The sequence below is a fragment of the Galleria mellonella genome, unplaced genomic scaffold (genome assembly GCF_026898425.1).
Source record: "Galleria mellonella isolate WM207_F2 unplaced genomic scaffold, CSIRO_AGI_GalMel_v1 utg80, whole genome shotgun sequence".
Classification (NCBI taxonomy): domain Eukaryota; kingdom Metazoa; phylum Arthropoda; class Insecta; order Lepidoptera; family Pyralidae; genus Galleria; species Galleria mellonella.
The window spans coordinates 1,424,779-1,451,557 of NW_026442157.1; the positions used below are offsets into that span (position 1 = coordinate 1,424,779).

The following is a 26,779-nucleotide window of genomic DNA, read 5'->3' on the forward strand; positions in this document are numbered from 1 at the left end:
TAGAGGCTCCTCAATCCTCAGGAATATATATATATATATATATATATATATATATATATATATATATATATATATATATATACGTTGTCATTGGGGTATAATGAGCGAAACAGTATACTCTGTTATATCCATGGTTCTCTTCATGTCTATAGGCGACGGTTACCACTTTCCATTAGGTAAGTGAGCCAATACAAATATACATACATATATGTATATTATCGTACTTGGTTTAACTCTATTTTTAACTTAAAAGAAATTTTACTTATTACAGTTGTATTGAGGGTATAAAAAAATACAAGGTTTTTAATACGAAAAGTGTTTTATTACGCACTTATTATTTCAACCAAATGTTTATGAAATACTCATCTATAGCATAATGCATACACAATCGTTAGAAGACACCACGAATTTATAATGCTTCGTTATATACTAGGAAAATACAAAAATATTAAGCGGTTTCTTGGTAAACACCTAACGGGATACCTTATATTTTAAAATATGCGAAAAGTACATGTACTGAAATGCACCATTCATATACATATATATGCTGTCATCTTGGTCGTCAGTTAACACTCCAAGACCATGTCTGTCCTGATGTTTCCACGAGATGGCGCTGAACAATGAATGTATATTTAGAAAAAAATAAATTAAAAAAAATATAATTTTCTTCTTTTTAAAATTACAATTTGCATGAAATTTGAAAATGGAATGTTAAGATAGATACAAATAATCAATAGAAGTCCATCGCCGCAGAAACAACAGGGAGTTACAGTTGTAAGTGTACGGTGCATATTATAGAGCTAGAGAAGCGTTTTTCTGTCTAATCTCAACAACAGTCGCAAACCGACATCCAAGAAAACTAACATTTTATTCTTTATGCTCATCCCGTGAATACTGATCATAGTTTTATCTTAACAATGGTCCAAAAATATCTAACAGCATCCCTAAACGATCAAGTAGAAAAATACTTTAATTATGCCTCACAGAAATCTAGCTATTTTTTTTTTTAAATATTTCATCTCACATTATTATCAAGATATTTTATTTTGTATAACATTTGTGTCAAGTCGAACGGCATCAAAGATCAAGATAAATCGTAGGTCTAAGAGTGTTAAATCTAAACTACTGTGACAATCTCAATAAGTATTGATTATTATGTTGCATAATGTTCATGATGAAAATGAATATTTCTCAATCGTTCGTAATGCGTCCGAGACGAGTACCACACTAAACTCATTGACGTAATTATATTAATGCGGTCCAGACACCTATCTATATAGACATGTACAAACTAATATACATGTTCCTACAAATGTTTATGGAAATATTTCACATCAATTTTAACGAAAGACCTCCCATCTATATGTGTACTCTTTGATATAAAATGATACAGTATTCGAAATATTACGAAATATTTAATTTGTATTACATATATATATATATATATATATATATATATATATATATATATATATATATATATATATATATATATATATATATATATATATATATATATATATATATATTTGCATATGACCTTCCATTACAGCACATATAGCATATTTTATACAAAGATCAGACATGTTTGGAACCGCCATTATTTCGTCATAGTCGTAGAATACTGACGGATCTGACAAATATTACATATATAGATCCGTCAGTATTCTACGACTATGACGATTTTAGTGTTTTTGCAAACGAGCGTTTACGCTGCTGTCGATAAACGCCGGCGGCATGAGGCGGTTCGTTGTCGACACTCGATAACGACAAATTGTCGTTAGCAAATGACATATTTGCGGTTACCGTCGATTACCGTAAACGCTCGTCAGTATAAATACATATTAAAACATAACAATTCTATTTGCACGTAATTTGTTGGAGATTAGAAGAGTCATGTACCATAAACATTAAAAAAAAAAACTGTTTTACATTGATTAGGTTTATTCTATAGAGCGGTTTTTTTTTTTATTTTAATTCGTGTCGAGGTTCTTTGATAATTTTCATTGAACATTGTGCATCAGTAATTCTTAACATTTTAACCCTATGATAACAGTTAATACGATTACATTAAACAGACAAGTGAACTTGCAATGCGTTTTATCGATTAACCTTATCATATTACACAGAATATAGTATTAAAAAAAAAGACGTATCTGCTTCGTCACACGTAATGTCGTACACGAAAATTCATTCGTTACTTGTCAACGAAGGGGTGCGCTCAATCTTTGTATATTATCTTTGATATTAAGTATTTAAATTTGAGATCTTGTGTACGTAGATAATAGAGAATTCTCCTATGTAGGTATTATTGTAGAAAAAATATATCACAAAAATAACACCCCCAACTTTTGAGTACCATAGACAAGAATTTCTTTTTCTTTTTTACATTCGAACCGCCCGTCTCAATGTCACAAATACGTCTTTTATGTCCGGTTTTCCGGCCGCAACTACTGTCAGTTTGATGTTCACACAAGCGAAATGCATGCACAACACATCCATTCCCTTGTTGGTATAACAAACGCCTTGTAGATGAGAATCAAAAACCGGAGTAAGACTAAACATATTACACAGACGAATGTCTTACAACCTAAACAAATTCAAATGTAGCACTTCTACGATTTATTATTGTAAAAATAAACATTTGTCAACATCAAACGATCGTCACTTACGATGAATTTGTATTACATTTATGTATATTACAAACGTATATATATGCTAGTGGCAGTTATTTACGCTCTTGATAAAGTAGTATGCGACGGCAGAAGTTCTTCATTGCGTAGTAGATAAGAGAATACGATAAAAATGTATTCCATATCGAAATCGGACGTTCATTAAATTCTCTGTGTACCATATACGGGGAACAGAATCACTTGGTACGACGTGGCCACGACGGCTCCACTTATTCACATACATAAATAGTGAAAGCTCATGCAATTCATTAACATACTTTTACGATTACAAATGAAGTACCATGCGGTTAAAATATATGGGTAAATATTCTAATAATTATTACATTTTAATGGAAACAATAAATGAATAATAAAACTGTCCGATACTCCTTCCATCGTTCAAATATATGTCCATAGAAATTCTCCACTCTAGACAAATTATCAACTAATGCGCGTGCCCAAGTAATACGCAACTAAAATTTCGATTCAAACTGTACCGGAGGTCCAGAGTTCGAGAGGAACAGTCGAAATGTTCAATTAAACTAAACTAAAAAAAAAAGAATATATCAGGCGCAAAATAAAATTCAAACAATCTCCTCAGAACGTAATCACGTTTCGACTAGTTACCTCAAAATAAAAAATAAAAGCATTGTACAGCTGAAATCATTAGGAACATACATATGACGTCTCTGAGCAACTTCTTGAAAATATCGTTCAAGAAATTCAAAAATTCTATACTAACATACTTATCACAGGTTAAAGGGGACAAGAGAAAGTATTAGTGTTCTCTCAATACAGTACATTGCATAGTACATAATATAAAAAAAAATTCTAAGAGCTTACGATGTACTAACGCCCGCCGCCTAGGCGCGTAGCGTGCGCCAAAATTAAATCGTTTCAAATTAAAATTAGTATAAATTCTAAGCCCATAAGCCCCAGCAGTGGGGGCGGTTGAGATCGGTACCTTATCTATAACAATAATAACATGCGTTGACTGGCGGTGCTCAAGCGCTGAAGCCGACTAAAGTACGTAAATAGCACATAAGGCTATACCCTCACTTTGGTTGTCGCGGAAACACTCGAGCATACGCTGAATAAATCGGCCATGTTCAATCTTCCAATAATAATATTAGTTTGATAAAAATAGTACAGTTATCGAACCCGCCCGATTTATGCATCCGTGATGGTACCCTAACGTTATTGCCCTCGATGTGGAGAGAACGTCCATAACACATTGCACACGAGGGCACAATTACACAAGGCGAGCTTTACACGTCTCGCCTGACACTTCATCACGAAGGCTCCAGCCGTCGTCGAGCGTTCATCTTTCCGTTCACACAGAAGATGGCGTAGCCCCTTTAGTTATAGCCGTGAAAGAACACTCATGGTGCATATCTGTCCAACTGTTTCACCCACTGTGCCGCTTCGTGTTGCGAGCGGTGTAATTGACGCATTGGAAAGTCTGTAGTGGTATGTCGCGCCATAGCAGCTCGGCGTCACGAGCGCGGCCCGCTCGCTAGACGCGGCCAGCGCGCGGCCCGCAGCGCGCCGCGTCCGCCTCGCCGGCCGCGCGGCGGGCGAGCGGCCGCGGACCGCTCGTCTAGTCCCACCCGTTCTCCTTCACCATGTGTGCCAGTTCGATTATGAACTTGCCCTCTTTGTATTTTTGACTCGATTCGAATGCGTGCTCCTGTGAAAGTTCGAAAATTAAAATTAATACTAGTATGTATGACCGGCCGAAGCCGCGATAAATATTATACGTTTAGATTATATACATAGAGTATAGAGTCTAAAAAACGGGTTAACTTTTTGTCAGCTAATCGTCAGCTGACTGGTTTTTTTAATTAGTGTTCTATATATTTACGCACATAACGTATCTTGACGTATCTATATTTAATTATTTAGTAAATAAATAGAGTTTAAAACATGGAAAAATTATTAAAACAAAATAAAAATAGAAGTATTAAAGGAAACACAAAAATTTATTTATCACGCAAAATTGTATGAAAATGTTGACCCGTTTTTCTTGAAGCATTTTTATGGAGACACTGTATATATAATCTATATAATCTAAGATTATACGATATAATAGTAAAAATGAAATTTGGGATAAGGAAGTCCTTTTTATATTACTGTGACAAATAAATTAAGTGTTCTCTTGTGGTGAATTTAGACTAGTAAAACAGAACAAGATAGATTTTAAATGTTAGACTAGGATTAGAATCCTTTTTGCTAAAAGTTGAAGAAGCAGTTTTCGATCAATAACTGTTCGAAGGAAATCGTAAGCAGTGCAAGATATTATTTGCGTGGATTGTTATTGGACCTTTCGACGAGTTTATTCGAATCCAAATTCGTCACAGTCGTAGAATACTGACGGATCTGACAAAGATTACATATAAAGATCCGTCAGTATTCTACGACTATGACGAATTGATGGAGCAAATATACTCGTACAGGGATTTATACTGTGGGATTAATTAAATTTGTCAATTATGTTTCCCATCACTGAAGTACATTGTCTACAAGTCGGGTTTTTTTTTTATGGGTGAAAATGGTACGGTAACCCCGCCTGCGCTAACGGGATACGCTGGCGGAGCACCAGTGAAGGGTGATAGATGAGAATGAAAACAGGCCAGTTAGCCCATCATGATGAATTCGACAGGAATTAACTATGATAGTTTCCACGGAGAACCGCGAGGTCGACCTGGTTGGGTATATTGCTAGCAATAGGATTCTCAGTCTCCATATAGCGACTTGATATATAGCTTAATACATATAAACATACGTAAGTCATTAATAACTTATGAAGAAAATTTAAGATTCTCTACAAAAAACCGATTTCAATATTGACTAGATTAGTTATGTAGTATGTGGAAATGTATACGTAAAAACAACAAAATAATAAAATCTCGACAAAAAAAAAACTCCCTCAGAATTTATAAAGACATATGTTACATTATATATTACATATTATATATTACACACATAACTTTTTTTATATACAACTTAGAATGGCAAACAATCTAACGGCCCACCTGATGGAAAGTGGTAACCATCGCCTATAGACATGAGTAATACATAACAGAGTATACTGTTTCGCCCATGATACCCCTCATGCGTTGCCATTCTTGAGGACTCAGGTGTTATTCCTCTGTACCTTGTAAATTCACGCCATATCCCATCCTTCAAGCCGAAACACAGCCACGCAAACACAACTGCTTCACGGTGGAAACACGAATGAAACAGAGGTACCCAAGCAATCGACTTTTGTACAAAATCTCCCTCTGGTAAATAAATTTTTTTACATCGGTTGAAATATATCATAACTTCGAGAATGTATATGTGAGTTCAACTATACCTATTTCAGACAAAGGATTAGTGTTGTTTATCTTTCACATACGACACGATGAAGCTATATATTTATTTGAATTTATTAGAAACTGCGTTGTACGATTACTCTAATCTAATCAAAAGCAAAATGCCCATTTAATTCGAGACAGGCTCGAGCGTGCTCGGGTCGCGAGGGCGTCCAATCATTGTATTATCTATCTCGACCGATTGCTGATTGCTATTCACTAATTATAGGGGTTAATTAATATTGAATAATATGCTCTTATGTGCTCAGAATAGAAGCAATGCTATTTAGGTCATATTCAGTTTACTGTATTAAAGACGTATTTGTTCCACTATTAATCTCTTATGTAAATACAGAATAGTACTGAATTTTTTTAAAAGATTTTCTTTTACAAATGAGGGTAGGTGGTAAATTATCAGATTTTCAATAACGAAAATTATTGAATAGCACTTGGCTGAAAGGACTCTGTGCCTCAGATAAGTATGTGATTTAAGAGCGTACATAATTTTAGTTCACAAAAATGTGGCAACGTCGCAATTATCTGTCAATCTTCATAAACAATTGAACAATTTTTAATGTTTCTCACTGATTATTTAAAAATTATTCTGCTAGTGAACTAAAACGTTAATCATAGAATATGCTGTAATTTTTACCAGAGGGAGACTTTGTACAAAAGTCGATTGCTTGGGTACCTCTGTCTCATTCGTGTTTCAACCGTGAAGCAGTTGTGTTTGCATGGCTGTGTTTCGGTTTGAAGGGTGGGATATGGCGTGAATTTACTGGGTACAGAGGAATAACATCCGAGTCCTCAGGAATGGCAACGCATGGGGGGTATCATGGGCGAAACAGTATACTCTGTTATGTCCATGGTACTGCTCATGTCTATAGGCGACGGTTACCACTTTCCATCAGGTGGGCCGTCAGCTTGTTTGCCATTCTAAGTTGATAAAAAAAAAAATCTTCCACTAAAAACTTTGTATCTACTTAATATTTTACTTTGAAACTTTTCTAACATTTTTGCCATAAAAATCTAAATATTCAGTCAGAGCTTTGTAGGAACGTCATGATTAACGTCTTAAGTCGGAGAGTGCATATGCGCCTTTTTAAGGGACCAGCCTCTCTCCCTTTCTTCCACCCGGAAAATATATTTAATTAAACCAATATGCTATTTTACCACCTGTAATGCAAAACTTTCAAATTCAATGGTTACATAGATTTCTTACATTTTTTTTTTATGAAGCGAGGCTGACTTCGACAAAAATTTTAATTATGCACATCATTCGATTTTTGAATAATTTTTTAATTAATTTTTACAGCCTTTTTAGGTTTTCTTTTTTTTTAGAAACATAGCATGCAATTGTGCCTTAAGACCTTTGGGTAATATTGGTTATTTCAATAATACCAATTTGATTAACCAAACAAAGTTTGTAGGTATATATATGTATATAATATCGATTTGATAAGTAGATACTGCTGGGGTATGCAGAACAATAGAACACCATTTGGTGTGCTCCGAGTCAAACAGACCTCTTTTGTTTCCTCCACATCCATAAATCTATTCATACAAACTCGCCTCGGAGTTCTACACATTGTGGTTATTAAAAGGGTCCTCTATCTAATTCGATTATCATTTTACATATAAATACGATTATGTCGTAATCGCAAACAATTTGTGGAATTTACTACAGCATTATCTCTGGTCATTTTAAAAAAATTAAAATAATTAGGTAAATTTGTTCATCATTGTTTGTAGATTATTTGCAGACTAGCTATTTTTCGCGGCTTTGCTCGCAAGAATCAGTATATAAAGAATTCTACGAATATGTTATAAGTTTTATTCATTATATTTCATTCAAATCCGTTCAGTAATTTTTGTACGAAAGAATCAATTATTCGTCCATTACATACATATATACAAAAGAACATCTATTCGTCTACCCTTACAAACTTTGGCATTTGTTATTAATAGGATATATTTTTTATACTACCATGGCAGCATACGGCCCGACTGATGGTAGTCTATAAACGTCTGCAACGCCAGTCGCGCGCGCTTTTTTTTACTCTTAAGAAATATTATGCCTTTGTTTATAAACTCCGTGCTATAGTATATCAAGGAAAAATTTCGGTAGGAAGTTCATTCCACAACTTGAGCGGTCACGGAAGGAAACTCCTCTGGAACCGTACTTTGCGTGACCATTTTGGTACTAGGATTTCAGAATAAATCACCAGCGAGCGGTTCGATGATAAAAGGTGACACAGTCAGTGGGTATCTTGTTAAACAGTTTCACAAATAATAGTCCGAAATTCGATGTATTTAGTAAGTAATGCAGTGTACTAAATTGTTAATATTAAACAGAATAAAAAAATATTTAAACATTTACATAAATACAACTAAACACAAATAGTTTTTTTATGCAACTTAGAATGGCAAACAATCTGACGGCCCACCTGATAGAAAACGGTAATCGTCACCTATAGACATAAGCAGTACGTACCATGGACATAACAGAGTATACTGTTTGGTCCATGATACCCCCTCATGCGTTGCTATTCCTGAGGACTCAGGTGTTATTCCTCTGTACCCTGTAAATTCACTGCCATATCGCACCCTTCAAACCGAAACACAGCCATGCAAACACAACTGCTTCACGATAGAAACACAAATGGGACACGTGCCCAAGAAAACGACTTTTGTACAAAGTATCACTCTGGTATAAGTATTTCACAAATAAAAAAAAAAGACTTCAATTGTGGCACAATCAGTTATTTTGATTTAAACACTAAATTATTGGACCGATTTTGATAAAATATCTATAGAATTAATATGTAAATAAAAATAAATAATATTCGATAAAAAAATTTTTATTCATAAAAATTTTAGATAAAAAAAAGAATTTTCCAAATCGGTTTCGAACCGACGTAGATATATGGTAACAAACATAAAAAAAAACGAATCCAGAACTTCCTTCTCTTTGAAGTCGGTTAGGTCACATCAGGTTCATGGTCATTTTAAAATAAAACTGTAGACTAACTAAAGGAAATATTTTCCAACATTTTATGAGTCTTTTCCGTTTGTTAAATATTCTAAACACGTAAAAGGTAAATAGATAACATCGTGCAATGTAATCTTACAAATATAATTCCAAATGTACGTGTGATAGGTACGTACATAAAAAAATACGACTACAGGTTCATATGATCAGATGGTGAATCAGATCTTATTGTTGTAACTGTTGGTTACACGGACATTTTTGCAGTAAGATATGAGTTAATGAAACATTGAGTATCATAGTTAGAGAATGGGTTATGAGCGTTCATAATTTTTGCTCACCGAAGTGTGGCAACGTTGCAATTGTTTGTCAATTTTGAAAAACAATTGAAGAATTTTCAATGTTTCTGATTGATTATATAAAAGTGCTCTGCCTACGAATTAAAACATTAACCATATAATGTAACATATGTAAAAAAAATAAACTTTTTACCTCGATAGACTATTTATTATCTAAATGAGAATATAAATTTTCAAATACATCTTTGCCATTAAAATTTAAATCTTCAGCGACAGCTTAATAAGAGCAATATTACATGATTAACATTTTAGTTCGTAAGCAGAGCATTTTTTAAATAATCAATCGGAAACATTGAAAATATTTCAATTGTTTTTTAAAATTGACAGATAATTGCGTCGTTGCCACACTTCGTTAAGAACGATCTTAAGCTTAATAGTCAACTAAAAGTGACTTTTAGCTGACAATTCTTTTTGAATATAACAAAATGCGCCATTTTTCTATTCATTATATTTTTTTGGATATGATTTAAAAACTATTTCTATCATGTTGATCATTGATGTCATTGAATTAGGTGAAATTAGGATTACCATACGTCTGTGTTTCCACGAATTTGTTTTGGTTTCAAAACCATTAGGGTAGCGTTCAGAGGATTTTCTATGTAAGTTTCACAATCCTTTGTAAATGTTCTTAAAAAATAATTTTATTGGTGATGTAAAATAATCGGCATCGAGTGTAAACATGAATTATTCGAGATTTAGTTATTTTGTTAGTTTTACATAAATTGGCAACCTATATAAGACGAGTTATAGGCAAAAATAAGAAAAATGCTCACACCTAGTTCTAGTTTGTTTCTGTAACAAGCCTATGTGAAATGTGCTGTTAATCAATTTACCAGAGGGAGACTTTGTACAAAAGTCGATTGCTTGGGTAACTCTGTCCCATTCGTGTTTCAACCGTGAAGCAGTTGTATTTGCATGGCTGTGTTTCGGTTTGAAGGGTGGGATATGGCGTGAATTTACAGGGTACAGAGGAATAACACCTAAGTCCTCAGGAATGGCAACGCATGGGGGGTATCATGGGCGAAACAGTATACTCTGTTATGTCCATGGTACTGCTCATGTCTATAGGCGACGGTTATCACTTTCCATCAGGTGAGCCGTCAGCATGTTTGCCATTCTAAGTTGTATAAAAAAAAAATGGCCAAACTAGAGTGCAACTTACATATTTCCAGCCCAGCATAGTCTTGCAGCACTCGCAGTATATGTCTGCGACCGCGTGTAGCCCAGTCAACAATACGCGCTCCTCCGCCGGACCGCACCCCACGTTTACACTGCAAACGAAATAAATATAGAAATAATATAACATGTATTGGCCACACAATAACATCACAGTCTTATGAACTTTTGTATCAGTCATCTAACAGACATCTAAATGGAGCAATGCATTCCGAAGAGTAAAATCGTTCGGGACATGCTAAAGGCATCGGAATACTGGCTTTTCTTCTTATCTTACACCGAGATAGAACTAGAAAAAACAGTCTGAAATTTTAGAACTGAACAAAAAACTAACGAAAGAAATGCTGCCAAAATTTTAATTTCTTGCACAAAAATTTGGTCCAAAACTTTGGGATTGTAGATTCTCATATTCAGACATATTTAGACACCTATGAGTTACACACATTCAAATCCGAAAATACAAAATTTCATATTTGTTTATGTATGTATATGTGCGTATGTATGTATTGATACATATGCATATATTTATTATTGGGTGTATATATCTAGATGGAGTGACGACTTCAAATGCATTACAGGGGAGTCAGTGGGTGAAGGTAGTACAAGACCGTTCTTTATGGCAGTCTATGGGGGAGGCTTATATCCAGCAGTGGACGGATAATGGCTGAAATAATGATATCTGTTGTGCATATATATAAATATGATGTCATCGATTGCCTACCGGTTTGATTTATTTTTCTATTTCTCCTTTAACAATTGTCAACTACTTAATGTACAGAATTTGATTTAGAAAAACCTGTTATTGGCCGTACTACTCTATTATAAAATGTTTGTTACTTTATTTATAAAGCGCTGTTGGTTTTTTTTTTTTTTAAATAAATAAAAATAGAAGTTAAATACGCGAATGATATTAAATAATCCTATAATTATTTTGCTAAAATTGTTAGGTCGCATAATTAGTTTATAACAACGATGAACGGGTTCGTTTAGATAACTATGGATTTGTGTTTATTTTATCCGTAGGATTAGAATATAATTATTTTGCTTGATCTTAAGACTGAAGCAAGAATTTTACCCCGACCGACCTTTGGAAGCTCAAACAGAATAAATGAATTTCAAATCGATGCTGTGTCTAGTCTGTTAAATATTTTTCTGTTATCAATAGACAGAAAAGGGCGAATACAATTGAAATTGGTTCAGATGAAAAAGCAAAATATAATTAAATTATATTATCATTTTTAAAGCAACTTGGAACGGCAAACGAACTGTGAGTTCAATTGATGGAAACTGATAATAATCGCTTTTAGATTTTTTTTATACTACAAAGGTGGTAAACAAGCATACAGCCCGTCTAATGGTAAACGAGCACTGTAGCCTATGGATGCCTGCAATATTAGGGGTGTCACGTGCGCGTTGCCGATCCTGAAGAAACCTTAACCTTTTTTAGATCTGAACAAATTAAGCTCTAATGCTCATGAAAAAATTAAATAAACTTAAAACATTTTGTATTTAGCCTCTTTTTTATTATTTTTCTATCATTACTATAGTCTTGACCAAACACAACTTTATTTTATCCTTATAAATTTTGTTGACTTATGTAATCTGTATCATTATTTGAAGAGACATTAAATAAATTTTCATATAATTATTTATTCCATTGTATTTTTTTTTTATTATTCTTTGTGAGGAGTGAAATTTTAGCTGAGAAAAATAGACAAGAAATTCAGCTTTTTTACAATTTACTATAGCACGTTATAGTGCGATTTCTTTTAGTCATAAATTGCGTTCCCACTTTTAAAAAAGACCGATTTATAAAAAGAATTGTTTTATTTTCTCACTTTCCCTTTAAACTTATCCTTGCTGATTATGTTGTACGAATTATAAATTGTTTTCTTTGCTTTTCGAATACAGTTACTTATTTTATATAATAATCTTCTATGTATTGATTTTATGTACCTATATTTATTTTGTGTTTGTTTATATTAGTCAAATTACTATTTGATATGTTTTTCAGCCATTATTCGTCACTGCTAGGCATAGGCCTCCCTTATAGACTGCCATAAGGAACAGTCCTGATTCACCTACATCCACTGACTCCCTGCAATGTATTTGAGGTCCTCACTCTATCTAGTCGGAGGTCGTGCTACTCTGCGTTTACCCGTACGTGGTCGCCACTTGAGAACCTTTTTTCTCCATCGGTTGTCAGTTCTTCGAATTATGTGATCACTATTTATGTTTGAATATGAAGTAATGCTTAATTATTTAATGTTTTTTTAATATTTAAATGCACCGCCTACCTACATATTTTTGTTTTTGCCCAATAGTTAGTTGACTGTCTACCAGTGTGACAGACTTAACACTATCCGGTGTTAAGTCCGCCGAATTTACAAACCAATAAACTATGCATTAAAGTTTAAATTAATAAATACATTTCTATCGTCACAATATCATGCCGTGCTACGTTGAATTACGCAATAAATAACGTACAATTGAAAATCTACTTCTTGAATCCGCTTAAAAAGTCCTACAGAGCGTTTGACATTTAAGACGTAGTCGTACTGAAGTGAAGGCCATCAAAGGTCAATTCAAAGGTGGTTCGTATTTCAAGACGCCGCCCTTAAGGTTAAATACTTAACTCGTTCTCAGTAAAAGGGTTCTTGAACGTAAATACCTTATTTGCTGTAAGAGGGCAAGTCTTTTATGCACGCCTAGCTAGTTGCTAGGCATTAAACGTTTATATTGCCGTGTGGTCCTGCCATAGCATGGGCTACCCCTTTCTTTTCCGTGGGTGTCGAATTTACAAATAATTTAAGGGAATTTAATAGCCGAGGGATGGGCAGCAAGGCCAGTCTTAAAACATCACCAAATCTTAACTGCAGTTGCCAACTCACTTGCCAAGCGTGGCAACTACTAGCAAGACCCCCTTATGGGGGAGTTCAGCAGTTGACAGTTAACGACCGATATAAGACAATTATAAGCGATATATTTCTTAAGTTATTACGAATTACATAGTTTTTTATTACAATGACAATTGAATAAGCACCATTAAGTGACTTTTAATAAATATAAATAAACGTAACAAAGTTACATAAAACTGTTAAATCTCTAACATCAATATTTAAAACTTTTATGGTCGCCATTTATTTACTATGTGCTTATAAACCGTTTATTTTATGTTAATGTTATATAGCATAATGTATCCCCATAATTAAAATTATTGTAACGAGACCCATACATTGTCTTACCATAAGACAATTTTTTTTATGGTTGAGACTAGGGCTGCCATCACCTAAATTGCCGATACCAGATAAACACGGACAAAATCCCGGACATTTGGGGAAGTATGGTTTTTTATCCGGACACTTCTGAAAAAATATTTTTGTAACAAAAATAAAAACATTGTTATATAAAAACAGGGTTATTGTGGATGAATTTCTAACTAAGATTCATTTCAATTGATCGCCTACCTATAAAAAAATGGATTTCCCCTGACAACAAAAGAGTCCGGGTTACACTTGGACACTTTTCAAAAACCCCTGCTGGACGGCCCCCAGACGCCCTTCAAACTAGGACAAATCCGGGTAATTCCGGACGGATGGCAGTCGTAGTTATGAACATTAGCCATATGAGGATCGAGGATGCTTCGAGTAGCTAAGCAAACTATAAAGAGTTGTTCGAAATTTTACTGCATCTGAAATGGCTATATCTATAGAACTAAAATGACCAATACAATTCGAAGAATTAGCAAGAGAAACTAATAATAGGTAAGAAAGAAAGGTTCTCATGTGATGATCTTGGACAGGCAAGCGCAGTATGGGCTGACCCGCTACGAGATGAAGTGACGATCTCAAAAATGTTTCAGGCAGGTGCTTAATAACTTAGGATTGAAAATTGTGGCAAAATATGACGGAGACCTATTCTTAGCAATGGACGATGGATGGGTTAAAATTATGATAATGAACGACACCCAATTTATCCAAATTTAGCAAGTCATTTAGAATATATTTTGCATCAAAGATCGAGACGATCCTACAGTCTGTCTCAACAGAACTTAAGGAAAAGGTCGATTACCTTTTACTCAAGTTTGTTGAAATTACCACGGAACTATTTCCTCAATGAAATCAGACAAATCGAAATATTCCTGTATGATATCATATTTATATATGAATCGATATGTATGTATCGATTCGTGTACTTACTATTGGACTTTTTTGACTTAGGTCTTTTTAACTGTCTTACGATCGGGTCAATTATTCGTTTGTTCATACCGTACCACATCAGCCGTTAACTGTCCACTGCTGACCATACACTTTACCCATTAGAGAAATTATGCCAATAGTTGCCATGCTTAGCAGATGATGTTTTAAGAGGGACTTTACTGCCCATCCCTCAACTAATTACTACTCTCAGTCACCTCTTATGATAGCCACGGGAAAGAAAGGGGTGGCCCACTCTATGCCGGGACCTCACGCCAACGTTTATTCATGACATTTGTTTATATTCTCATTAAATTTTATTGAAACAGACTATACAACAACTTCATACATACGAGTGCAAAAACTTTATCCTATTCTCTTTTACAGTCGGGTAATAAAGCAACTTACACAACAGCTACTCATTCGTAATTATCACACGGATGAGAACACGCAATGGAAATATTTCAATGAATCCAGGAATTGTATCCAGAACATTAAATTATTCAAACACACAAGGCAAGTGTGACTTTAAATCGTCAATATTCCAAGGTTACAGAGCGTGAACCGGCGGTGTGACATGAAATATAATCAAGAATATAAATGTATTGACTATGTATATAATGCTATACTCACACAGAATTGAAGAGATACGCGCGCCCCTGGCTGCCTTGAAACGACTGGAAGTAATACAAATTTACATGTTAAACAACATTTATTATGTATACAACAGACAATAATATAGATATATACATAAAAATATAAACAATATATTTTAAATTAAATGAGTTTAAAAACATATTCAAATAATTTATGACGTGATTGAAAAATGTTCGAAGCAGGCTAGTGTTGGTAGCAGATTGACAAGCCGAACTCTCCTTTCCATCTCAAGATGGCAAAGAGCCTCAAGTAGAAGTAGTTTTATCTGAAGTAACCTTACATGGTCTACATCAGGGGTAGCCACCAGATCGATCACGACTATTAGTCTAGGCGATCGTAGCAAGGCAAAAATATAATATTTTGCTAATCTCACACTAATATCAATAAGTCTATCTATCTATCTATCTATCCATTTAAGAGCTGCGCTCTTGTCGGTGGAGCTCTTGCCACTCACTACGATTTTCAGCGAGTCTCTTCACCTCTTGATACGACACGACACCAACTCCTTCCTTGAACTGCCTGATGTAACTATGTCTCGGTCTCCCTCTTCCCCTTCTTCCTTCTATCTTACCTTCTATTATAATGTTCATAAGTTCGTCGTGTCGTATCAAGTGTCCTAACATTTTTTCCCTTCTGTCCTCAATAGTTTTATCAACTATTAGTTACTAAAAATAATTTTCATTTATATCTTTTCCCTCTTAATAAAATTTATTTCATTTGTTATTTCAAGAAGTAAGTAATCGGTAGAGTATTGAGGGTTTCGTCAGTAAACAGTAGAATTTGGGCCTAGTTAAATCGGCCACCCCTGGTCTGGTCAGCGAGAAAGGCTTTCAATTTTGCTTTGCAATAACAAATTACGTTAGGACTAAATTTTACAATTTCCCTATATATATATATATATATATATATATATATATATATAAAAACTAAATATATATATATAAAAAACTAATTGGGGTCGATTATGAAACGACATTTTTACAAAGTTATTTCTAAAATTAAAATTGCAATTTGATAACAAATCGAAATTTCTATTCTAAAGACTAATATAAATAAAATATGTAATACATTTAAGTCAAAATTATTATAAATTTAATTTGTTTGTTTTCGGTTTAAAGGATGGCATATGGCAGCGAATTTACAGGGTACAGAGGCGTAACAGTTTAGTTAGTCCTCAGGAATGGCAATGCATGGTGGGTCATCATGATATCACGAGGGTAACAGTATACTCTGTCAGGTACTGTTCATGTCTAAAGGCGACGGTTACTACTTTCCATCAGGTGGGCCATCAGCTTGTTTGCCATTCTAAGTTGTATAAAAAAAAGAAGGGCCTGTTAGTAATGATGTTAATATTCTAGCAATATTCCTTGAAAGTTCGACCTCGTGGCTGACTACTAGTAAATTCGCCACGATAGGCCAACATGACTTCATCCTACATTGATGCCTCACTTCACATTTACACACATTCCAACACACACACCTTCATCCAAAAAATTCCTAATCCTCAAGAACAGGAACACCTGAGATATACTATGACCATCATAGTACTGATAATGTGCACAGGCGATGGTTATCTTCCATCAAATGCGCCATTAGCTCGTTTGCCATTTTATGTTGTATAAAAAAGAAGGAATGGTTTCAGAGATATTAAAAGACTTCTCACCTTAGATATAAGCTCGTCATGGCTGGCCAGGTGCGCGCGGCAGTGTATACAGCTGTAGGTCCGGTGCGCTGGCGGCAGGTACGCTTGGAAGGTCTTGAGTGGCGTGCGCGCGGCCGTGGCGCCGCCGCCGCTCTCGCCTGCCACCCCGCCACGGTTAGTCACTCCGTCACGCATGAGTGCCTGCTAGCTACCAACATACACCGCCGTCAGCCCCACGCCAGGCTGACGGGGACGCCCTAAGTGCACTATGGGACGACCGCGATGGGGATTTGGTACGACGAAACTGCCCACCTAGACGAGTGGCGAACGAAGTCATCGACAGTAGTCATTGCTAGCCAGTCCATGAGATGGCGACCTCCGAGACCTTGTTCTATCTCATGCGAGCGCTAACCGAAACGATTCTATCGATATATTGGTTCGCTACTTGTCTACGGGGGCTGGTCATCATTGATCTGGTGGTACTATACATGAGGATTGCAATCTCTACCGCGGTTTTTCTATGTATAGTGCACGTGGGGCGTTAGTACCAGCACTCATGCGATATTACGTCTTACAAAATTGTTATTTAAAACTTTTTGCATTAGCTTAACTTAAAAGAGAATCTAAATTCCTTTCTGGAACTTTAAAGATTAGAAAGTATATTTTTGCAGAACACTTTTTATTAATAGTCAATTTAAGCTTTTAAAGAACTTAAAATAATGCATAAGTATTTAGTATCTATTTAAAGTTGTGATGAAAAGAATTGATACACTAAGTAGAATAGATTAAGGAGCAATGGTGTGGCAGTTTACGTAAATGGGCAATGGCAACGAACTTTAGAGATCCCTGCCCCCGGTTGTGCTCACAAGCGTGTTAAGTGAATGACCTTGTTGATATCCACGTGATAAACAGCCTTCAAGGTTGTATTAATTTGCTAAAATATTGTGTAATTAAATTAATAAGTATTTTTCGATTTCTCTTTGACTGCATTTGATTGGATTCCGTGTAATATATTGATAAACATGAGTTTCGCTATTCACAAATTGCTTTAGCGTAGCTGCGTGGTGCTAGTACCTACTGCAATAAGAATGATTATCACGGTATTTTAAGTACAGAGGTAGTTGAAGGAAGATTTTGGTACAAATCATATCTAATTGTTACTGTTCTATTCTTACGAAATATGGGGACTTCATTATAAAAAAAAGAATAGTTCACACAATAGTTGTACACTGAGGGCATGGGACATTGAAACAATATGGCTTTACACGTAAAACTACTGTTCTTTTCTGTACTCGCATTGCCAAAAATATGTGTGAGATTTGGCTGCTGTCCGTTGGCAATAGCAATAAATATGCTGCTGTAGAGAAACGTCATACGAGACCTTTGTGTGACGGATATACTAAATTCTGCCAGCCTTTGTCTTTATACATGCTTGTTCTACTAGCAAAAAGAAAAAAAAATAGATTGCTTTGATGTAGATATCATCAACATTGGCGTATTTAAGACTATTTTTCAGGGGGAAAGGGGCAGGGGCTCTCAAACATGTCTCTGTGAAGCTATTCTCGAATTTGGAAGGTGGCACCAGGCAATTCTGGGGCGAGCACAGTCCAACTGGCTCTCCCTTCAATGCACCTATGATTATAAGACGTTCTTTGTTTGTTAACAGAATATGAATGGAAAGTCACCCATCCTTTTCAACCCCGTGGTATCGTGAAGGACAACCAGAAGAATACACTAGTGTAACGGAGATTAAACCCAAAATAAAACCATCTATTACATGCATGCCCCTCGGCTAATATGGCGCAGTAGGCTAATATCACCCTTTTATGAGGAGCGACACGTGTCTCACAGTGGGAAGTTAATTAAAGGGTTATTGTTTTAACAATGATGTTGGACATATGGGATTATATGAATTACTAGCTGTATCTAGTGACTTCGCTCGTGTGAATTAATGCATAAAGTATCTTATGGGCCACGTTAGGATATAATCCATGGTACTGCCTCATGTCTATAGGCGACGGTTACCACTTTTCATCAGCTGGGCCGTCAGCTTGTTTGCCGTTCTAAGTTGTGTAAAAAAAAAAACTACTCGTGTATCCAAATTTCATTCAAATCCGTTCAATAGTTTTTGCGCGAAAAAGTAACAGACATATGCCCATCCATATAAACTTTCGCGTTTAAAAAGTTAATAGGATTTCATTTAGATAATAGAATGATAATTTTAAAAGTGGATGGATATGGAAGATCCGATAAAAGGCAAATGGATTGTGTGAAAATGATATTAATTTTTTTATGTGATAAAAATGATAACAGAATAATCAGAACGCCAAAATGCTGCGCCGATCCCAAATAACGTTAAGGCTAGCTTCAATTCCGCTACTTGTTTACAAATGTTTGAATAGTAATCATAGAGTTAAAACAAAGTTAAGGGAATAACTAACAAACATGTAAAACCTCTTTTTACGTATTTTCTCGTTTTACGTATTTGATAATGCTCAAAATACAATTTGATTACTTTATCAAGAATCCATATAAGAGCGTTTGTAAATAGCAGAATTGAAGTTCCAAAAAATTATGATGACGATGCAATTCATGGTTTATGGTTTATGGTGAGATGAAGGTTTAAGGTAGAATTAGACAACAAGAAGGAGAACATTAGCTCTTTAAATTATATATAAGTCCATCTTTCATGACAATAGATAAGTGGCCAACAACACTATGATAGCCACCCAATCGTTCCGCGAGCATGAGATAGAACTAGACTGCAACATTTAATGTCTTGTTCTTTATCACGCATACGCTAACGAAAATGTGTCTACCGACAGGTTCATTAAGCCCTTGTCTATGGAGGACTGCTGGTCTATGTTATACAAGGGCACACACCTGCCTGCCGCGAGCAGCAAGCGCCCGCCGCCCACATCAGCCGCGCAAACCGTCGGTCACCTGCCGCGCGCGCTGTACCACCGCGCCGCGCGATCTCTTGGTAAACCCGCCACCCTCTGTGGACAATACAATGGAAATTTATTTATTTATTCCAACTGCCACCTTTCCTCTTCGTGAAGAATGTCGTAAGAGTCAATTACACAGCAAGTGAGAACTCATTGGAATATACCAGTCCGAAGGAAAGCTGAAAATTATAATCATAGATTATAACCTATACAAAGTTAGTGTGGTATTAAGAAATACGATGCACGTTTATCTTTTATGGGGGAAGGCTCATGCCCAGCCATGGAACTTTAATAAGTTGTTATGATGGGAGCAGTTTTAGCATTTGAAAGAGAAGTAAACATTCTCCAGTATCGCTTGTGGAAGATGAAGCAAATTCATTTGTAAAAATACAAGCCTTTGGCATTCACTTTTCTATGACTAACTAGCGTAAATATAGATAAATAAGTAATTTAGATTAATGTAGTTATTTATAGTGTCATAGTATATATTATTAGTATGAGTTATAATAAACTTTATTTTCAAAATTGATGTTCATTAAACTTTATAAAATACATTTTCTCGACAACGTCCCATCGTCTTGTCTGATAAAATTAAATTCGCAATATACTTTAAAAGGTTTTGATTACAAAATAGTTTCATTATTAAAATCCTATCGTACAGTAGCAGACTAATTTAGAAAATTCTTTGAAGCAGTCAGTTTATGATTACTAAGTTCAGTACTAAAATCTTAAAGTATTAAATATCCCAGAGTGCGACATGAGACTTGCGGTCGCGCGCCGTTACTTTGCGGTAACACTCATTATTTGTTGAACGAACACATCAATATAATATGTTTGTGGTTTACCAGCTGTGAAATTGTCTATTGGAAAGTCTGTTATATACATTTGAATATTATGTTCAATAATGTTAGATATACAACATATGAACTAACGAAGGTATATTATTATCGTTATCAGCCGTAAATGTCGACTACTGAAGATAGATCTCCATCATTGACCGCAATAAGGAAAGGTCTTGAACCATTTGCATCTACTAACCATATTATACATTTGATATCGTAACTCCGTCTAGTGGATTTTCTACGTATGTTTATACGAGGTTGCCACTAGAGAACGTTTCTTCTCTGTCGGTTGTCGATTCTTCGGGCTATGTAGCCGGTCTATTGTCACTTCAGCTTGCTTATTCTTCAGTAATACTATTATAATATTATTATATATATGATTTGAACAGGACAAATGTCTACTTACATAACATTTAGACATGGAGTTTACGAACACATTGTGTTTCAGTGTTCAAAGATTTAAGATATCAAGAAATTTCAAGACGTATAGTTTTTTTAATTTTAGTTTACTTATAATTTGAGCTATATGTTTGTAAAATCTATCAAGCAGTGGAACTTCAAACATAATCCGAGATAAACTTTATCTTAGTATTTAACAAAATATTTGATCGTGTGTTGATTGCAGTTGAAGTTTCAAAAATCTCAGTCGACGCACTTACTTTTTAAGTAATAATACAAGATTGTGTCTAAAAAAAATTCAATTTCAATTGTGGTAAAACCAGTTATATTGATTTAAAAATTAAACTATCAATTAAACTAGGAAGAATATCCTTTTAGACAAAAAAACGTTTTTAAATCGGCTTATAACTGACGGAATTTTGAGGTAACAAATATAAAAAAGAACATCCGGTTGGGAACTCGTAAAAATTTCGCTCTGATGAGCGAAATTTGAAGTATGATACCGTTGATACGGTATCATACTACAATGGATTAGCAATTATTAATTATACGAGGATTAGCAAATGTGATTGTTAAACCACCTAATTTAAATCCTTTTGAATCCTTACTGATATTGTAAGTGTGAAAGTATAAGTTTATTTGCTTGTTTGTTAACTCTTTGTACCTTAACATCTCAATCAATTGTCATTAAATGTGATATACATTTACTGTTTAAGACAGAGAAGGGCATATATTTTTATAGGTATATAATAATATAATAAACGGCGTAATATTGATTTCATTTGAACTATGTACTTGTTTATTTTTAACAAGACATCTTGAATATGTAATCAACTATTATTGTTTACATACTGAGGACTCGTTTTTATTAAGAAAGGTGTAAATCCCAAACATTTCTAAGTTGGATAGGTCGTTGTTATTTATTCATAGTGTGGACACAGCTATTGAATAAATAAAGGGATTGATTGTTAATCACACGAACTGTCCTACTTGGTGATCAAGTATACGTGGAATATTTTATTGACAACTTTTATTGTTTATGAATAGATACTGTGTAACTGAAGGTATGAGTACGGTACTACTGTGATTATATATATATATATATATATATATATATATATATATATATATAAATATATATATATATATATATATATATATATTAATTTTAACACTAACCCTACCGACATTTCATATTTACCTAATTCTACCATGAGCGGTCAAATGACCACTTTAAAATAAAGTATGTATCTTAATATAGAAAGAGATTTTAGTTAATTGGATAGTAAACAAGTAAATAATAGTAAGTTGTAAGTATTGAGTTGTATATATATTATAGGAAAAGTCAATAAGTTACATGGCGGTAACGTTACACATGTAAATTTTTTAACAAAATTTCAAAAACGGTCATTTGACCGCGCTTGGTAGGTTCAGTGTTAATAAATTTACAGGGTACGAACGCGACGGTCATGATGTTAAAATAGTGTTTAGTAGCCATATATAATATAAATAAAGATATTTTTTAATGGGTGAAAATTATACTATGGGGTAGTTAGACCCCATTTCTAACAATACCATTCCCCCAATGAAAACTAAGTTAAGTAGTATAGTTAAATGACTGCTTATTAGGTTTTTAGGCTAATCTTGTAAAATACTTGTTAAGTATTATGCATGATAACAAGAATTAATTATGTAATTACACATAATTATATATACAAGTAGTCATTTACTTGATAATGTACTGAATAAATTATTTCTCTGATTTTTAGAAAACAAATTTCCATAATTGTTAGCACGAGTTCAATTACACTAAACTGAAATAAGTTTCTCACAGGCAAATTCTACTAAAAACATAGACTTGATTAGGGATTATAATAACTTTATATATAACTAATTTAAGATTATTTTTTACATAATATTTCTGTGTTGTTTTTTTTTTTAATAGTATAATATGAGAAAGAACAGTTTTAGCCGTATGGTCCCGGCATAGAATAAGCCACTTCCTCCTTTCCCGTGGACGTCACAAAAGGTGACTAAGGGAATTTAATGGTCTAGAGGGTTGGGCAGCAGCGTTCCTCACCAATATTACCAAAGACTAACTGCGGTTGCCAATTTGCCTGCCAGGGGTGGTATAGGGGTAAGTACTGGCAAAACCCCCAAATATAGGGAGGTCTATAATTTTTTTATACAACTTAGAATGGCAAACAAGCTGACGGCCCACCTGATGGAAAGTGGTAACCCTCGCCTATAGACATGAGCAGAACCATGGACATAACAGAGTATATTTATCTATTAATTAGTTATCTATTTATTATTACTGTAGTTAATATAAATCCTATAAACATACAAACTGTGGATATATGTGGGCAATATGACCACATAGATGAATTCCACATTTCTAATTTTATACAAATGAAGTAAAAATAAAAACGGTCCAGTGAAAAACATTATATTATTCATCGTGCCTTTTTTATTTATATATTGACTGTAGGATATTTTGCATAAGGATTCGTCACCTGTTTATTAGAGATTCGAGAGATTTCGAGAGAGATTAGATAGATAGAGAGAGAGAGAATTTAGATAATATTACTACATATATTTATAACTATCATATAACCTTCATCTACCTATTACAGTATTTTTTTTAATGGGTGATAATGGAACTGTAACCCCACCCGCGCTATCGGTTTACACCGGCGTGGCACCAGTGAAGGATGATAGATGAGGATGAAGCAGGTCAGATAGCCCATCGTGATGAATTCAACAAGAATTGTTCACGATAGTTTCTAGGGGGAACCACGTGGAGTTCGACCTAATAGAGCATATTGCTAGCAATAGGGCTATCAAAAGCCATTACTAACAATCCCTTTCCCCCCGGACCTATTACAGTATTCGTGAAATGAAATGAAAAAAAAATCTAACTTTTAAATGTACATATGTTATATTACGTCTATGAAGTACTACGTTATTGAAAAAAAAAGAACATCTTTACAAAGTGTTACTATTTACTTATTTAGAAATATGTTTTCTTTTCCTTGTCGTTTTATTTGGCGTTTATGTCATGTCACACTCTGTTTTATTCGTCTCACATGTCAGTTGTCACGCAGGTGTTTGCAGTGTGACGTCAAAACCGGTTTAACCATTAAACTTAACTAATGTATTAGTGGAAACCGTATAAAATAACTATGGTCGTTTTTGAGATTAGTTCTTACAAACATACGGAGAGACCGACCGATTATATATTGATATTTTCTGAATGATTTTCTATATGTACACTATAAATAAGTATACGGATATGGGGTCACACACATTCTGAGTTTATAAACGATAACTAATTTTTTTTTTTACAACACAGGGGGCAAACGAGCATGCGGCTCACCTGATGGTAAGTGACTACCGCCGCCCATGATCACTTACAACACCAAAGGCATTGCAGGTTTAACAATTTAATAACTAAATTTAGTTTTTCTAAATGTTTTTGTATGAAGCACAAATTCCTATAAAGACAGAGACAGAAAAATGGTGCAACAATGTCACTAACAATCATAACGTATTATAGTTTTTTAAACCTTCCTAAACCTGAGATTTGAGGAGAAGGGATTGTTGGTAATGGGGAGGTTAGTCCCAATTGCTATCAATATATACTATCAGGTCGACATCCCCCTGAAAACTATCGTGACTAGTTTAACGTTAAATTCGTCACGATAGGCTAACTGACCTGCCTTTTCATCCTCATCTATCATTATTCACTAGTTCCCCGCCAGCGTATACCTTTAGCGCAAGCAAAGGTATCACTCCATTGTCATCCATTAAAAAAATATTTAGATTGCACAGAGAATATTTTTTTTTTATTCCATTGGGATAAAAGCGACCGTTTTTCTTTATAGAATAAAACGGCTTACTTGGAGACAGGATCTATACGTAAATATGCAATATTTACAATGTAGGTATCTAGAAAACAAGTGGTTGTAAGGTATCTATGATACATGTAGTTTTACCGTCGAGTTCACGTCTGAAGTCGCTTTTTGTCAATATATATATTTATCTAGCATTACGTACTTTATTCCCTTATATGTCTCTTATGACATGATTTTATATAGAAAAAGCCGTAAAACCTCAGATGTCGGTGGGAATTGCCAGCTTTGTCACGGATCTCAGGATGTCGAGATAACGTTGACGAGAACGAGGCATCTGATAAAAGCTTCTTACGTAAGCGGCTGGATTTAAAAACTATTTCTTTCACAATGTCTCTATAAAAGTTTATAAGTGTCGTATGCCCTCTGGATATAGTAATGGAATGTACTAATAAATTCAAATTATTTTTTTATTCGTATGGCGATGGAGTTCACAATTCGGTTGTATTTTTTATGTTCATGACCTCATCATTTCGTCACTTATAAAATGATCTAGAAATTTTTTTTTTGTTCAACTGAAAGGAAAAACTTGCAGAATGGTTTTAAAGAATTTTTATCAAAATCGGTCCAGTAGTTAAATTAACTAATGATGATGATTAAAGTTGTTTTTTTTTTGTGGAGCATATCTTAACTTTTATCTCTCGAGTCGAGTGCACACGAGCGCTAACCCACACTGCGTTACTGTCAGGTGAGCCTTAGTTTGTTTACCGTTCCCAATAGAATAAAAATAGCTACAATTTGAATACGCCATTTAAAGCTTTAATTAACCTCGATGTATGTTTGGCTAATTCGGTCCATTCCACTATACAAACTAGTGTGAAATCATTACTCTTATTCAAACCATTGTCATGAATAATGTTACACGATGAATATTAACTGTTTTGTTCAATTGGTGTACATAAATACATAGGCACCGTGTTCGTTGTTGGCCTAGAAAGTTCTCAATTCTCATGGTTGGTGTGTTCCAGTTATTAAGTAGATACCTACTTATTAAAATACTGCTGTGTTGATAAATAGGCAAATTTGTGTTTTATATATATTACTTTTCATGCCAGGTCCATTATGGGTTTATTTTTTTTAAATGGGTGCTAATGGAATGGAATAGTAGCCTGCGCTTTCGGTATACGCTGGCGGGGCACCAGTGAGGGATGATAGTTGATGATGAAAGCCGATCAAATTGATAATTATGATGATGATGACGAATTCATCAAGAATTAACCACCATGGTTTCCAGAAGGAACCGCGTGAAGGTCGACTTGACAGGATAACTGGCAATGGGGCAGTTAGACCCCATTTATGAAAAATATGCTAGAAGAATTACAAATAATTCGAAATTACAAAATGTCATCATAAAACAGAAAACTGTTTTTCTTTGTTGGAAAGAGAAGAATCACATAATAGTATAAAAAACATATAAATAATAATATCTGAAAGAATAAAAAAAAAGTGAGTGTCTGTAACAACATATATGTATTAATCCACAAAAATGTAAAAAAAAAAAAATTAAATTCACAAAAATGTAAAATCAATTATAAAGTCCCACTATTGTGTAAGAAAATGTATTCGGACAGTGATGGATAAACTCCAAACGGGTTTTTGGTTTACTGTTCTATGTTCGTAGCACGTATT

General features: G+C 34.4%; 1 protein-coding gene across 5 annotated transcripts in view; it reads right to left on the reverse strand.

Annotated features, from left to right (window-relative positions):
* Positions 1-300: 300 nt before the first annotated feature.
* Positions 301-26,779, reverse strand: part of LOC113520694 (protein yippee-like) — a 151,357-nt gene continuing 124,878 nt past the window's right edge. For 3 of the 5 annotated variants that reach the window (XM_031910134.2, XM_031910132.2, XM_031910133.2), the window contains 5 exons: positions 19,931-20,046; positions 17,069-17,205; positions 15,382-15,425; positions 10,539-10,647; positions 301-4,362 (listed from right to left, as the gene is read on the reverse strand). In XM_031910134.2, coding sequence (XP_031765994.1) covers positions 4,273-4,362; positions 10,539-10,647; positions 15,382-15,425; positions 17,069-17,205; positions 19,931-19,967 — 417 coding nt within the window. In that variant the 5' untranslated portion in view covers positions 19,968-20,046 and the 3' untranslated portion in view covers positions 301-4,272. Of the gene's footprint in view, positions 4,363-10,538; positions 10,648-15,381; positions 15,426-17,068; positions 17,256-19,930; positions 20,047-26,779 lie in introns of those variants that run through there. The other 2 variants (XM_052901769.1, XM_052901770.1) reach the window with 2 other exon arrangements.